Source organism: Lygodium microphyllum, chromosome 9 (genome assembly GCF_053477565.2).
Source record: "Lygodium microphyllum isolate KBCC chromosome 9, Lygodium_microphyllum_v1.1.10, whole genome shotgun sequence".
In the NCBI taxonomy this organism is placed as follows: Eukaryota; Viridiplantae; Streptophyta; class Polypodiopsida; order Schizaeales; family Lygodiaceae; genus Lygodium; species Lygodium microphyllum.
The window spans coordinates 125,616,810-125,633,821 of NC_141143.1; the positions used below are offsets into that span (position 1 = coordinate 125,616,810).

The 17,012-nt window shown below is 41.2% G+C and overlaps 1 protein-coding gene, 2 non-coding genes and 2 pseudogenes across 3 annotated transcripts; 2 read left to right on the top strand and 3 right to left on the bottom strand.

Moving 5' to 3' along the window:
- Positions 1 to 1,483: 1,483 nt before the first annotated feature.
- On the top strand, positions 1,484 to 1,554 carry TRNAG-CCC (transfer RNA glycine (anticodon CCC)). The gene has a single exon. It is a non-coding gene; the product is annotated as a tRNA-Gly (tRNA).
- A 2,312-nt stretch (positions 1,555 to 3,866) lies between these two features.
- LOC148031549 (U6 spliceosomal RNA) lies at positions 3,867 to 3,969 on the top strand. Its single transcript, XR_015692045.1, has one exon. It is a non-coding gene; the product is annotated as a U6 spliceosomal RNA (small nuclear RNA).
- On the bottom strand, positions 3,965 to 7,173 carry LOC148031550 (protease Do-like 1, chloroplastic). Its single transcript, XM_087685092.1, has 6 exons — positions 6,742 to 7,173; positions 5,986 to 6,412; positions 5,476 to 5,804; positions 4,728 to 5,231; positions 4,429 to 4,494; positions 3,965 to 4,333 (listed from the first exon to the last, which is right to left on the bottom strand). Exons 1-6 carry the CDS (start codon positions 6,919 to 6,921, stop codon positions 4,268 to 4,270), a joined length of 1,572 nt encoding a protein of 523 aa, XP_087541218.1. The 5' UTR covers positions 6,922 to 7,173; the 3' UTR covers positions 3,965 to 4,267.
- Positions 7,174 to 9,924: 2,751 nt separating this feature from the next.
- LOC148031551 (uncharacterized) lies at positions 9,925 to 10,854 on the bottom strand (annotated as a pseudogene).
- Positions 10,855 to 12,501: 1,647 nt separating this feature from the next.
- Positions 12,502 to 13,450, bottom strand: LOC148031552 (uncharacterized; annotated as a pseudogene).
- Between the last annotated feature and the right edge of the window lie 3,562 nt (positions 13,451 to 17,012).

The window sequence follows — 17,012 nt, forward strand, 5'->3', positions numbered from 1 at the left end:
TCTCAAGATGTGGACAACAAGCACCAATGTTGAAGAAGTTGGAATCCTTGATCTTCACTATGAAGTGCCACTCTGCACACTTCTCACTCCAAGCACAAGCTCCCTCGAATGTTGCTCTAACGCCAGTTGAGATGGAAGCAACAGTGAAATTGATGTAAAAGATATGGAGTGCAAGAGGGTTGAAAGAGAGAAGCACACAAGAGAGTTTTGTGGGTATGATGGACAATGTTCTTATTCTTTATTATCTTCACTTATGACTAAACACTATGTACATATACAAGGGGTGTCTATTTGGCTATAGGCCATTGGCCTTTACCCTAACATGCTTGTGTGTGTGTGTGTGTGTGTGACACTCACATTAATCAAATGGGGGAAATGAGGAGTCATACTTACTATGTTGTGGTGATATTTTCCTTTTGGTTTGATCCTTTATGACAATGCATCTCTAAAATTCTAGAATTGTAATGTCCCTAATATTAATGAAATGAGGCACTGAGGAATCATTTATATATTTTGGTTGTATCATTTTGACATTGCATAGACCGCTTAATTGTCTAGAAATTGGCAGACATGCTTACACGTGTGTGTGTGTGTGTGTGTGTGTGTGTGTGTGTGCGCGCGCAGCTTTTTGTGGAGATGAAACCAAAAAATGTCATTAATCATGGGGACTACAAAACGAATAGTTACATAACTTAGTAGAACCAATACTTGCTATTCCGGTTCCCAAATTTGTATTACTCGGATAGAATGAAAAGGATAGCACGCGCACACACACACACACACACACACACACACACACACACATGTAAGCATGTCTGCCAATTTCTAGACAATTAAGCTGTCTATGCAATGTCAAAATGATCACACAAATCCACGTGTGGAAATCTATAATGCAACTACGACAAGATGCTTATTTGATTAACGAGAACTTATAACATCCTTATTAAGAACTTGAAAATTCTTTTTACTATTTCATTTGGAAGGCTAGAGAGGAGCTTCCCTTTTATTTTCAAAAGCATTGGAAATGCATATAAGTATTTTTCTAAATTTTCTACCATGTATTTGAAGGGTATTGCCTCTTTTGTCACATTATGAGGGACACTTTTAAATACAACCATTGGTCAACATATAAGTAAGAATATGGACATATTTGATCTTTTGGCACTTGTCACACAACTACCCCCTCTTTCTAAATGGTTGAGTTTAGAAGGTGATATGACTTCTTCTAAAACTACAATGTTCAAGCAAAATAAGAGAAACATGTTGGGGGTGTTCCATAGTTACCAAGGTCCAAGCTTTAACATTGCCCTTAATCATATCTTCAAAAGGCCATGGAGATTAATATCTCAAAGCAACAAACAAGGTATGAAATCAAACTAACATCTATCCTTGTGGCTCGAATGTGTTAGGAGTGCTTCTTTTCATTTAGTTTACTCATCAGGAAGTCTATCAAGTATTCAAATAGTTGAATTGTAGCCACCAAGCGCAGCTGGTGTAGTGGTATCATAGTACCCTCCCACGGTACTGACCGGGGTTCGATTCCCTGGCTGCGCACTTTAAATATCCGATTTTTCTGAAAGGTCAGGAGTGTCCTTTATAATTTAAAGACTCCTTTATAATTTAAATACTACATGGCAATCCTTACTGATGAGGAGAGAGGCAGTTTTTTAGAACAAGCTTCAATGACTATATCAGCTGGGCTTGGTGACATTCGGAGTGCGCATGCGAGATGCGGGACCTAACAGCAGGATTCCACGTCTTCGCAAGACCTTGACGGGGAGGTGTTTGTTTATATGTTCCCGTGAAAGCTCGTGCACATAGATATGGATGCCATCTTCTTCCCGCTTTGTAACACTCTTTTAGGATATAAATAAAGAGGAGAAACCTGGCAGTCAAGTAGCCAGCCAAGGATCAGGATGGTGCTTAGTGCTCCGACGAAGAAACCATGTCAGGCAAAGACTTGTTGGCAATGACAGCAGCAGTGGAGGTTGAGGAGGATGAGTGCAATGTTTTCCAGGTATCTTCCATTCTGCAAGACGTTTCTCATTGATGATAATATTGCAGGTGTTATCTAAGGGAGGATACACACTTAGCTACCTTACACGAGTAATCAACAACAACATTGTTGATATAGACTTGTGAAAGGGCAAATATGTGCTGCTGTACAGAAGGAAGTACTCTATTCCGGATGCGAGACTCTCAGCCCCTGCCCTCCAAGTGCAATCGCGAGCAGCCTGATGAAATCCTCTTCACATACTTTTGTTCCTCAAACTTTAAGCTACTTCATGAAGGTTTAGTAGTAGGTGGGTGGTTGGTTCAGATGCAGTTGAAGGGGGTCTGCCAGTGTTGCCCACTGCAACGCACGGAGATCCCAAAGCACCGTTTGGGGTCATATGAGGCAGTGCAACTGGGGGTGAGAGGGACCTGCAAGAACCTCTGTTGAGTAAAGCCTAGCCTCAGGTGTATGACATAGGGAGCTTTATGCTAGCAGTCCATAAGAGTTGGAGATGCATGACTTGATATTCATCATTGTGGTTGGTTCGTGTGCAGTTGTGGACTTGAGCCTTGAAGGCATTGTGTGGGGCCCCCACATACTAGAGCCCTCAATGTTGCAATTGGAGGTGTGGGAGCTTAGGCCGGTTACACATCGCAATGTGGACGGCCATTTCCGAAAAAACAGAGCACCAGCCAATGACGTGTCCAATTATAACAGGCCATGAAATTCAGGGACGTCGCACACTTTTGGGCGGGGGATCTTCCCCGTCCTAAATCTTGTCTATGCCCAACACACTAGGTGACAAATTCTATTCATTAAAAAAGCATGCTATGTCCTAAATCTTGTCTATGCCCAACACACTAGGTGACAAATTCAATTCATTAAAAAAGCATGCTATGCCTGACAGCAATTGAAGCACCACCAATGGGTGATGGTTTAAGGTATTATTACCACTAGGCCATCCATCATTTTTTGAAAATCTGCCTGCAGTTTAGTATGTAAAGGTACGAAAGGATGGATTGCATGCTACCCCAGCCGTCCGGGGTTGTGTGTACCCGCCCTTGGTGGTAGCCTCACAGGGTGGAATATTTGGAAGGCCCACTGCTGCCAACTCACATTCTGCAGAGAGACCCTTTTCATATATGCCACTCTGGCACTGATATATGGACGTCCATTACCCCACTTCCCTTTGAGGCCGTTGGAAGCAACTTCAAGGACTCCCAACATCAAGGGGACTCTCAGCATTGGCAAGGTTACCAAAGCCCATATTTCACACTACGAGATGATAAACCCCAATGAACCCCCATCGTGGCTTCTTCCCCCCTATTTCCCCCAGACCACCCCTAGAGGTCCTTTTCCAGCTACACTGTTGACCACTTGTAATTCATTTTAGTCTTCTTTTGGGTAATATAACTAGCCACACCATTTTCTGCTACATGCACTTGTTATCTGAAAAGCTGTAAACAACATAAAGGTTGAAAAGGGTTTGACGTTCCTGCAAATCTGCCATAAAGCCTTCGGGGGTAGGTTAAGTATTGTTTCCCTTAGTATTCTAGAGGCACTTCTGGCTACTGTTTTGATCCTGGCTAGGCTTGGAGACACGATGGACTGTGTGTAAACCTCATTGAGCTTCTGCACGTGGCTCCTGCCACAGTAAGGCAATCTGTTCACCCAACTTCTTGCACTACTGCCGTGGATTCAGGAATTCACAAGAAAATGAGACATGCTGATGTTCTGTGATGATACAGAACTCAGTTGTTGATATACAACTCTAGTTACATATCTCAGTTTCCACAACCAAGTCATTAGCTAGCTAGCGAGAGAGAGAGAGAGAGAGAGAGAGAGAGAGAGAGAGAGAGAGAGAGATTTAGTCTCTTCGGAGACATCTGATAAAATTGGAACGATACAGAGAAGATTAGCATGGCCCCTGCGTAAGGATGACACGCACAGAGAGAGAGATTTATTTGGCCTTCTTTCCTCCTCAAAAGGAAATTATCATTACATAGAATGTGGTACAGTATATAGTTACAGCAGACATGTACTCAGACCTGTGAGGTTTTACAAGATACAAGATGCTGATGCATGCTTTGTGATTGTTGATGCATCTCATGTAGCACAAATGCATGCAGTAGATTAAATCACCGATTTCAGTTCTCCACAGATGAATAAATTGCGTCGATGTCACAATAACCACACTTGAGCTTCAGTGAATGCTTAAGTTCATGTTCGGTTCGGTGTGCCAAACAATTGAAACCAGGACTATAGATCTTATCATTCACTGATCTCCTCCAATGTGATGTAATGGTCACAGACTGAGTTGCCCCTTTTGACTGTTACCTGCAAAAAAGTAGGTGCAGAACATAAATTAAATGAAGTGGAAACTGGCTCACTAACAAAAGGTAGATCAATTGCTAAGGTTAGCAGCTGCTTACCCTCACTCTCTCCCCCACTTGACGGTTATCAAATGTGGCAAGGAGGTCTTCTACAGCACTCAAAGTCTGTAACAACCAAAATAAAACAGCTAGCATGTTAGAAAGGAAATGCCATTAAAAGGATCCCAGGTACCAACAAGTGGCAGCTCAGTTGGTAGAATGGGTGCATGAGGAGTGAAAGGTCACTGGTTCGGAACCCCCAGGTGAGCAGCTCTGTGCTGCCTGGCCCTTTGGGGGTGAAGAGATTGGGATGAAGCCAATTCAAACAATTCAAAAGATGCTGCTAGAGTTGAACAAACCTGGCCATTGATGGCTACTATCACATCTCCCAACACTATCCGCCCATATGCATCCCTTGATGTGCCACGCAGACCAGCCCTTGCAGCCCCACCATTGGGACTAACATCAAGAATGAGCACACCAACCACACCAACCTGTTTTGCTTGACTGTCACTGGCACAGATGATGCCTAGGCCAGCCCGCATGGCTTTTCCATCCCGTATGATCTCATTGACAACCCTCCTAACGGTATCCACAGGCATAGCAAAGCCTACACCTGCGCTTGCACCAGACGGAGAGTATATTGCTGTATTGACACCAATCAGGCGACCTTGGCTGTCTAGAAGTGGGCCTCCCGAGTTCCCAGGATTGATGGATGCATCTGTTTGAATGACGCCTCGTATCATTCTACCACTGACACCCTTAATATCTCTTCCAACACCTGAGATAATCCCACTGGTAAGAGTGCGGTCCAAACCGAAGGGATTTCCAATTGCCAGGACATGTTGACCAACTTGCAAGGCCTGCCACCGAAAAAAGCAATGTGATTGAGCTTCCTAGTGTTCCAAACTCGTTTTTAAGGACCACACTTGAGCCTACTTCCTAGGAAAGGCTGCAACTATGTTTTTCTAAATAGGCACTGTCAAGGTACCCTCCACCAGACCAAGCATATCAGTATAGGAGAGATTGTGCGGCCAGGTATGTCTTCAATGACACTGCAATGCAATAGGGAAAAAGATGAGGGGATTGAAAGAGAGAGAGAGAGACCTGTGATGTGCCCACTGTGATTGGCTTCAATTTAGAATGGGGTGCAGCTATCTTGACTACTGCAAGATCTTTGTTCTTTGCAACACCAACTACAGATGCATCCCAAGTGGTTGTGTCAGCCAAGGTCACACGTGCTCGGTTCCCATTCATGATGACATGGTAGTTGGTCACAATATGCCCATCCATATCCCAAACAAACCCACTGCCTGTGCCACTTGGAATCTCCAAAGTGTTGAGAGAAATTTCATTTGAGGTTGTGATGTTCACCACCGAAGCACTAGCCTCTTGAAACACTTTGATGGTATTGCGCTCTGCCTCTAGCCACCAGTCTGCATGTTGCACAAACAGCACTCATGTATTGTGATGCTAATAAGTACACTTGCTTCCTCTCACCATGCAGATTACATTAGTATTTCCTGCAGGAAAAGGCTGGTTCACATTCAAAGTACCAACTGCTTATGCCACATCACATTGTAACTACCAAAGGTTTGCAATGATACAACATCTCACCTTCTTCTGTTCCCAAAGCAGACTTTGTGCTACCCATAGAATGAAGGTCCGGAGGATTGTAAGGATCATCATGCCCCTCTAAGTAATGCTGCAAAAGACGTTGAGCAGCCTGAGGAATATATGCTTGTGTCTCTACAAGACGGCCTACGAGCTCCTTTTTCTCAAGACAGTCACGGTAATCCACACCACCAAGGTCAAGAACTTTCTTCAACTGGTTCACCTTGAGAGCTTCAACAGCTGAAGCATCATACGATGGGTTTGATGCATTATAAGGAACTTCTCTTTGAGGCTGTATTGAAATTGGGATCATTTGTGTCTTGTTTTTCAGAGACCTTTCACTGTGCAACCAATCTTCCTCCGAGAGGGACCAACAGGTGACATTCAGGTTTGCAGGCTGTGCCCTCAATACTTGGCTATTATGACCACTCTGAGCCAACATCGTTACATATTTCAGGACTTTTTCTATTACAGAAGATATTAACTGTAAAACGTTACATTCTGACTATATCAGGTCTAATTTTTCAAGCAGGGGATCTATATATGATGGTAGTGAGACAAAAACCAAGCTAATACCGTCATTAATGATAAATTCACAAATCATATTGTTGTGATTATGAAGTAAACAAGCATTCAAGATGCCACATGCATTAGATGTAATCAATTATAAGGTGCGGCGATCTCATGGTATGTTCCAAGCAAGATAGCATTGCTAAGTGCTTAATTTGTTAGACAAGAATAATGAATGGATCTCCTTACTGTGCTTAATTTCTGAAATCTCTCTCGTCGAATTAAGGATGGAAAGCGTGCAGGCAGCGGGGCTCCAATGGCGGCCGTCTTAATCTTGCAGGTGCTACAGAAGTTATAATTGTGCAGAAGCAGCACGGCTCTGCGGACAGCGATGCCGGTGCTGCAGCGGGAGTGCGAGATGGAAGCCATTGTCGATTCTGCGCTATAAAGATGGGAATATACAGGGCTGCTGATTTGCGCCAAAGCAAGTTCTGCCCTCGAAGGCAGCTAACAAAATATGAATGCTCCTGCAGAGACCGATCCTGCAAGCATCGAAGATGCCTTTCTGTTGCTTCATCGAGCAACAAAGGTTTAAGGACTGCACGTCGACTGCAGGGCGGTTTTGTACAGGCGGTTTTCCAAGCCCACCACCACGACACGGAACCTTCCATTTGCGCTTTCTTCGTGTTTTTGGCAGAGGGCTTCAAGAGTTTCATCAAGAGCGGTTTTTTTAATTTTTTTGGTGAATGTTTTCTCTTTCCATGATTAATTGTTTTTTCTTAAATGATGTTGATAGAGATACAATAGGCTTGTTGTTAATGTTCCTATTGATTGGATATCCTCCTATGCTATAAGACATCCAAGAGACAAGATTTGCAATGTGATAATAGGTTGTGAAGATTCAAGCATTAGAAGTGTATCCTTTAAGGTTTGTATGGCCATAAAGAAATTTCTTGCCATTGTCATTCAAAAGATTCTCAATCCTTGAGTTATCAAGATGGAGGGTTTGCTTTGATAGTGCAAAATTAATCCGAAGAGAGCTCAAGACACAATGAAGGTGTGAGATACCTCCTTCCAAGATTGTCATCATTCAAGTTTGCATCATAATGACACTTAATAAAATGGCCCAAAGAGTTTAAGCCTTTATGGTTTCTTGCCTCAACCAAGCATGTTGTGCACCTCTGTATCTCTTTAGGTTTAAGTTGTCATGGATGTCTTTGTTATCATGGTAGTATTGGTGGATGACCTACATATACACATAGACACATACACATGCACATATCTAGAGTATACACAAAGAGGGGGGTAAACAATATTTAAACTTTTTAAATGTGTCCTTTGTAATCAAAAGGTGCCAAAATGGATGAAAAGACATTTGTGTAATTATTAAAATTCAAGCAACAACAAAACTTGAGAAATAGAAACCAAGTATAATTCATTGTGTAAGTATAACTATAAGGTTGAACAACACCACAAATTTAGACATGGCAGATATCTTTGATGGTTGCCCTTAATGTGGATAGGAGTGCCCCCTAACTTGAAAATTGATGTTTGTAAATCTTAATGTTCATTGTGTTATTGACAATGAGTACTTCACCAAGAAATAGGTTGAGATGATAGGGCTAAATAAGGAAAGAAATGGTTTCAGAGCAAAGAGAAGCACAATTGTGAAATTTGAGTGAGAAAAATCACAACTTGAGAGGAATATTGAGAGGAAAAAAAATATCAAACACACACACACATACTCTCTCTCTCTCTCTCCCTCTCATACTCATATTTATATTTGTAATGTATAGTTTTCATACTTGTTTCTTAATCTTGGCTTATGATGAATAAATATGTATATACACACACACTCTCACTTTTATTTATATTTTATATTGTGGAATACACAGTTGGCACAGACTCAGATTGTTCTAAATGACTCCACTTCTTCAGGCATGTGTGCCTTATTTTATAGCCTTACTTCTTGCCTCATAGGGCTACATCAAGGTACCCTTTCTTGCCTCACAAGGCTACATCAAGATAGTGCCTGTACTGCCAGGTGGACCTGTGCCACACCTCCCCCCAAAAACAAAAGAAGGGGTTATCATGTTTGGGAAGGGGTGTGATAAGGCTTCATGCGGGTGATGTGAGCAGTGGTGATAGTGGTGTTAGACAATCGTTGCAATCTATAGGTATTAGTATGAAGCCTGTGTAGGATTTTGTAGGGCCCAACCCAACGGTGTAACAAGGATTCACTCAAACTTGGGAGTCTGCCCCACTTACACTTCTTGAATTGCAGCTGGAGATTGTATTCTTGAATTCTCTTCAAGAATTCATGCAATACCTCTAAGTGTTGGTCCCAACTCTTTGTATGTATGAGAATGTCATCTAAATACACTTGGACTACTCCTTGATCGTTGAGATCTCCAAAGATAGTATTGGCTGTCCTTAAGAATGAGCTTCTTGCATCAGACAGACCAAAATGCATTCTTGTAAATTCATACAGACCCATAAGTGTTTAGAAAGCGGTTTTGTGGGCATTAGATGCGTGCAGAGGGATTTGTCAATACCTAGATGCCAGGTCAAGGGATGTGAAGTGTTGGGATTTTCCCATTTGATCCAATAGGTCATCTATTCTAGGTAAGGGGTAAAGATCATGGATGGTGACTTTGTTAAGCAGTCGAAAGTCAATACAAAATATGTAATTGCCATCCCCCTTTCGAACCAAATGGGGTTCGGAAACCCAATCACTACATGAGGGTTTAATTACTCCCTTCCTAAGCATATCTTGGACTATTAAATTGATACACTCTTTCTCTAAAGGAGACCTATGGCGAGAAACCATGCGTATTAGAGGGGAATCACCAGTATTGATTTGATGCGTGATAGGGAGATTGATTTGGTAAGTATGTGTCTGGTTCTTAAATAGTTTGGGAAATCAATGTAGCATTGTGTGGATGTCATGAAGACTTGTACATTTATCCACAACAACATACTGTGCATGTACGAAATTCGGACCTTGATGTGAGCAAAACATTAGTATGGGATTTGTGTTTGGCAAAATCACGTGTTGAGAGTCAAAATGCAATTGAGCTTTGGTTTTAATAAACCAATCACAACCTAATGTAAGGGAAAACAATTATCGCTGCAAAACATAGAATGCATGAGTGAATTGTTTGTGAGCTATGTTGAATGTGCAATGAACTTGTGAGTGGGAATTGTACTTTTGATTGTTGTCACCAAACAACACGGTGATTGGAGGAGTTGTGCTGGTGAGAAGACCTAATTGGTGGACTAGTTCCTGACTAACAGAAGAGATTGTACTCCTAGAATCGAGAAGTGCCTCATGTGATGTGTCCTCGATTTGAACATGCAACGAACACACCATGTGTCTGGAAGATGCTATTGCTTACATATGCGGGCGATGCTCTTCCACCACCTTCTCACTTAAATGTTTTTCGACAGCTTCGCTAGGGCAGCGGCATCAGCTAGTTGAATTTGCGCATTTTGATGTTGTTAAGTCACTCGGAACCGTCGACAATGCCACCTAATGTGGCCATAAGTGTTGCAGTAAAAACACTTTGGCCGCCCTTGAGCATCACGATAAGGCAATGCTCACCTTGAATTGACTTGAGCATGTTGAATATCAATATCCATGGGTGTTGGTGCATGCCTTTGAGTAGAAGGTTGTGATGTTGACACGGTAGAAATGTCAGGTTGCAATGTACCTTCAATGCGTTGTGCAATTTGAATAGGTGATGGAATGAAGTAGGTCCCTGATAAGAACACGTCGAGAGATGTTATGTCGCAGATGAGGCCAAAGAAAGAAGAGTTTCATTTCTTTTGACATAGTAGGGTCAGCACAAAGGAGCATCTGATTCATTTTTACAGCAAATTGGGCTATAGGTTCTAATTGATGTTGTTTTAAAGCATATAGCTGATGTAAAGCACTTTGGGTAATGTTCTAGTGAGCAAAATTGTGAATCAGTAAAGATTTGAGTATAACCTAGTCATCTTTCATGTCCTCCAGTTGCTGGATGAACCAAGTCATGGCAACGCCTTCTACGAGTGTGCGTGCTTCTGGAGCTTTGCGGTCATCAGACCAGTGATGATAACTGGCCATGTTGTCGAAGTGGTCTAGCCATGTGAGGACATCTATAGTCGGTAACCCAAAAAAAGGCTTGGGCCTAATCTTGGAATCGGGCCTCTGTGTATGTGGTGCAACAATGGACATATAATTTATCAAGGACTATTTGGTATCGCTAACATGAATCATCATGTTCAGGATGGCCTGCAGCATTTGCTCCATTTGTGTGCTGCTGGGAGTGAACTCAGATGCATAGAGGCATCCTCGTAGTGAGGAGAGCTAGGCATTTGGCGTGGAGAGAGAGGATGCCTCATCTTCTTGGCAAGAATCTAATGCACAAGGGAGAGCTATGCCAGAGAGCAACAGATAGCTGTCTGAAAGCCCGTGGTCTCCACCAATGTGGATTACACAGTTGGCGCAGACTCAGATTGTTCTAAATGCCTCCACTTCTTCGGGCTAGTGTGCCTTATTTTATAGCCTACTTGCCTCACAGGGCTACATCAAGGTACCCTTTCTTGCCTCACAAGGCTACATCAAGATAGTGCCAGGTGGACCTGCGCCACACCTCCCCCCAAAAACAAAAGAAGGGGTTATCATGTCTGGGAAGGGGTGTGATAAGGCTTCATGCGAGTGATGTGAGCAGTGGTGATAGCATTGTTAGACAATCGTTGCAATCTATAGGTATTAGTGTGGAGCGTGTGTAGGATTTTGTAGGGCCCAACCCAGCGGTGTAATAAGGATTCACTCAAACCTGGGAGTCTGCCCCACTTACACTTCTTGAATTGCAACAGGAGATTGTAGTCCTGGATTCTCTTCAAGACTTCCTGCAATACCTCTAAGTGTTGGTCCCAACTCTTTGTATGTATGAGAATGTCATCTAAATACACCAGGACTACTTCTTGATCAATGAGATCTCCAAAGATAGTATCGGTTGTCCTCTAGAATGAGCTTCTTGCATCAAACATACCAAAAGGCATTCTTGTAAATTCATACAGACCCATAGGTGTTTGAAAAGCGGTTTTGTGGGCGTCCGATGTGTGCAGAGGGATCTACCAATACCCAAATGCTAGGTCAAGGGTTGTGAAGTATTGGGATTTTCCCAATTGATCCAATAGGTAATCTATTCTAGGTAAGGGGAAAGATCATGGATGGTGACTTTGTTAAGCAGTCGAAAGTCAATACAAAATATGTAATTGCCATCCTCCTTTCGAGCCAAATGGGGTTCGGAAACCCAATCACTACATGAGGGTTTAATTACTCCCTTCCTAAGCATAACATGGATTGTCAAACTGATGCGCTCTTTCTCTAAAGGAGACCTAGGCCGAGAAGCCATGTGTACTGGAGGGGAATCACCAGTATTGATACGATGCGTGATAGGGAAATTGATTTGGTAAGTATGTGTCTGGTTCTTAAATAGTTTGGGAAATCGATGTAGCATTGTGTGGATGTCATGAAGACGTGTACATTGATCCACAACAACATACTGTGCATGTACAATATTCCGACCTTGATGTGAGCAAAACATTGGCATGGGAATTGTGTTTGGCAAAATCAGCTGTTGAGAGTCAAAATGCAATTGAGCTTTGGTTTTTAATAAACCAGTCACAACCTAATGTAAGGGGAAACAGTTTGCTGAGGCAAAACATAGAATGCATGAGTGAATTGTTTGTGAGCTATGTTGAATGTGCAATGAACTTGTGAGTGGGAATTGTACTTTTGATTATTGTCACCAAACAACATGGTGATTAGAGGAGTTGTGCTGGTAAGAAGACCTAATTGGTGGACTAGTTCTTGACTAATAGAAGAGATTGTACTCCTAGAATCGAGAAGTGCCTCATGTGATGTGTCCTCGATTTGAACATGCAATGAACACACAATGCGTTCAGAAGATGCTATTGCTTGCATATGCGGGGGATGCTCTTCCACCACCTTCCTGCTTAAATGTTTTGTGGTAGCTCCACCAGGGCAGCAGCATCAGCCAGTTGAATTTGCAAATTTTGATGTTGTTGAGTTGCTCGGAGCCATCGACAATGCCACCTAATGTGGCCATAAGTGTTGTAGTAAAAACACTTTGGACGAGGCAATGCTCTCCTTGAATTGAGTTGAGCATGTTGGATATCAATATCCATGGGTGTTGGATGTGATTCTCCTGCATGCCTTTGAGTGGAAGGTTGTGATGTTAACACGGTAGAAATTTCAGGTTGCAATCTACCTTCAATGCGTTGTGCGATTTGAATAGCTGCATGGAATGAAGTAGGTCCCTAATCATGAATGCGTCGAGAGATGTCATGTTGTAGACGAGGCCAAAGAAAGAAGAGTTTCATTTCTTCTAACATGGTAGGGTTGGCACAAAGCATCGGATTCATTTTTACAGCAAATTGGGCTACATGTTCTAATTGATGTTGTTTTAAAGCATGCAGTTGTTGTAAAGCACTTTGGATAATGTTATGGTGAGAAAAATTGTGAATTAGTAAAGATTTGAGTATACCCCAATCACCTTTCACGTCCTCTAGTTGCTGGATGGAACCAAGTCACAGAAACGCCTTCTAGGAGTGTGCGTGCTTCTAGAGCTTTGCGATCATTAGACCAGTGATGATAACTGGCCACGTTGTTGAAGTGGTCTAGCCATGTGAGGACATCTTCAGTCAGTAACCCCAAAAAAGGCTTGGGCCTAATCTTGGAATCGGGCCTCTGTGTATGTGGTGCAACAATGGACATATAATTTAGTAAGGACTGATTGGTATGACTAACATGAATCATCATGTTCAAGATGGCCTACAGCATTTCCTCCATTTGTGTGCTGCTGGGAGTGAACTCGGGATGCATAGAGGCATCCTTGTAGTGAGGAGAGCTAGGTGTTTGTCGTGGAGAGAGAGGATGACTCATCTTCTTAGCAAGAATCTAATGCACAAGGGAGAGCTATGCCAGAGAGCAACAAATAGTTGTTTGAAAGCCCGCCGTCTCCACCAATGTGGATACACAGTTGGCGCAGACTCAGACTTTTCTAAATGCCTCCACTTCTTCACACCAATGTGCCTCATTTTATAACCTTACTTCTTGCCTCACATGGCTACATCAAGATACCCTTTCTTGCCTCACAAGGCTACATTAAGATAGTGTCGGTACTGCCAGGTGGACCTGCGCCACAATATATTCTCTTATTTTATAATATTTTTTTATTTTATTAATATACACATTTACAATTTGTACTTTGTCTCTAACTTTATTTAGCTTTTTTAAGTATGAAAAATACATTAGATAATGTGTTTTTCAATACCTTCTCCAATATTGCTTTTGTTAAGGTTATTTGATTTAAGAAAGTTGCAATAATTATACCTTGACAAGGTGATGATGACATTCTTGAATATTGCAATATTCAAGTTTGCACTACGCAAGGGTATTTGATTACTATATCTAATTTGCATAAGGCCTATATGCCTTTGTTGTATGTGCTTCTTTGGATGGATGGCATATTTAGGTTCCTTATAAATATGTAGATCCCCACTTAAATGTTTAAAGTCTCACAAATAAAGATTGCATTACTCAATTGCAATACTATGCTTTTTGACTTCAAATTCACGATGTCAAAAATGCATGTCTCTTACATGGTGATCACTTGCTACAATAATAAATATGGCGATGCATATTGTAGTATTGAGAATTGTAGATTGGCTTGGTGTTGTCATAATCAAGAAACTTTGAAAATTGAAATGTATGGGAGATTAGTTGATATGATAGATGTGATGCATGGAAATGATATTACTATTAATGGAGTTGATGTGGGCAAGAGAATAGCATTGCCATCCTCATTAACATGTGGACCTAGATTCATATACTAGTTGTATAAAGATGCTATGTGTGTAGTAAAGGGAATCTTGATTTGTTTATCACCATGACATGTAATCCTAAGTGGCAAGAAATTATAGATGCTTTGTTGACTAGAAAATTTACATATGATAGATTAGATTTGACACTATGGGTTTTTCATAAGAAACATAAGGACATGATGGATTTGATAATCAAGAGGGAACTATTTGACAAAGCTTTTGGATATGTATATGTTATACAATTTCAAAAGATGGGATTGCCTCATTCACATGCACTACTGATATTAGAATCATGATTTAAGCTCTTGGAAATACATAATTATGACAAATTTGTATGTGCAGAGCTTCCTAATGATAAGCAAAGATTTTCATCTTTAAATGAGAATATTACTAAATGCATTATACATGGTCTGTTTGGAGCTTTCAATGCAAAAATTTCTTGCAAGAGTGATGGTAAATGTAAAAGGGTTGTTTGAAGAAGTTTATGAATGAACCTACAACATTACACCATTGAGAAGACAACTACAAATTAGAGGTAGCTTACACAGTATGATGTTGGTGAGAATAATACAATTGACTGATTGCAAAGCACACGTTAAACACATATTAGTCATTTTAATGATGATTGAAGATCATTTATAGGGATTAGGGCACCCCACACATAGGCCAAGGCTAGTGTGAGCACATCATTTCCCAATAGTGCATGAATATTATAGACCTAGCTATTGGTGCATTTTGTTTGCATCTACTTTCTAAAATGAATGAAGATATGTGTTTCTTATTCACCTTATAATTGATAAGACCATTTGATGTTAATAGACTTGTATCTGCATCTAGGAGTGGTAGTGAGCAGAATGTGTGGTAGATGTTCTGGATGTCATCCATGGCTCTGTTGTTAGTGAAGAGCTTAATAAAGGGAGGACCAAAGTGGCACTAGTTGAGAGGGGCATTTTCTTTTATGACCATTTTTTCATACCACCTCTCTCCAAAGTGCAATGGAGAGCCTTGTCGAGCCTTTCCCTTCCAAATTTTAAGAATAGAGAGTGGCCATTACCAAACTCTAGAATAAGAAAGTGTTATAGGTGCAAAATGTTTCATGAGGTGTAGAAATGCCTAAAGCCCAACATTTCAAGTAGTCAAAGCAAAGTATCCACTTTTATGCCTATAGCCATTTCTGTGGACTTCTTCTCTGGCACTAAAGTCGGAACCTCAAGAACCATGTCCCTAGTAAAGGACCCATTGCGAATGTAGGCTAGGATACAAAGGTACAAGATGGAATCACCTACAAAGTGCAATTAGATTTTGTTGTATATGATTGGCACTCAAAACTTCATCATGACATTTTTGTATAGAAGATGGTACCATGTTTATGGAAAACTCATGCCACTAGACTAAGACATGAGGGATTTTCTTGGAAATTCATTACAGTCGGGTAGAGCTACCTCTGATGAGGACTGCACAGTTGTAGGATAGCAGGTGCCTACTTGCAAGATTCAAGGAGGTACACCTAAAATCAAGGCTTGGACTATGAAAGAAAGACACATGTCATCATCACCTAAGAAATCCATCTACACTCAGCAATCACAAAATGAAGCTATCCTCACTCCTATAAAGAGTTCCAATGACAATGACAAAGGTAGATAGAGGTAGAGAGTGAGAATATAGAAATAGAACAAAGGTTGTATAGATATAAAGCTTATATAAAGTAGAATAGGCTGAAGTTTAAGCATCACATTTAGCATTTGGATAGTGCATTCCCTAGCTCTCAACACTTTGCATTTTGGAATCATTCCATACTTTCGTCCATGACTATCTTTACTGGTGGTTTTCTCTGTTCCAGGGCACCAAAATTGGTAGTTTTTGGTACTTCCTTGGTACCGTTACTGTCGATCTCACTGTACCATTATTGGTAGTCTTGGTACTTTTGAGTACCAAATTTGATAGTCCCATAGTATCTTTCTATGGCATATAGGTACTTTCTGTACATGATAAATAGGCTCATAAATGCAAGTTTCTTGTACCTCATTTGAGTAGTAATCTCTCATATTAGTGTGTACTGGTCTACTTTGGGCCATATAGGTACTTTCTGTACATGATAAATAGGTTCATAAATGCAAGTTTCTTGTACCTCATTTGAGTAGTAATCTCTCATATTAGTGTGTACTGGTCTACTTTGGGCCATGAGTAAATCACATTTGAGATAATTGTCATTGAGAATGGCATCGAATTTGAGTAGTCTACACTTGGAATGTCATGACTAAGTGATATGGGGGCCGTTGCCTCACAAAGGTGCCTCTCTCACTCAGTGGTGACCCACATGGCATTTAGTGCACACAAGGGTTAACATCAAGCAAAGTAGGGGCTCTTTGGCCTAGGGAGGGGTCTTGGTGACCTTTGTGGTGTTCACCGCACATGATAGCCGTGTCAATCAACCCAACTATAATCAAAATGAATGAGCTTTTTCACAATTGTAGACACAAGCATTTTCCACAAAAGAAAGGTAAATGTTTCACAGGGATTTTGTACTTAAGAAAGACCATACCATCAAATAAATGTAAACAACAAGTTTAGCAATACAGGTATCAGAACCTTTCTTGTTTTTTCTTTTTTTCTTTTCCATT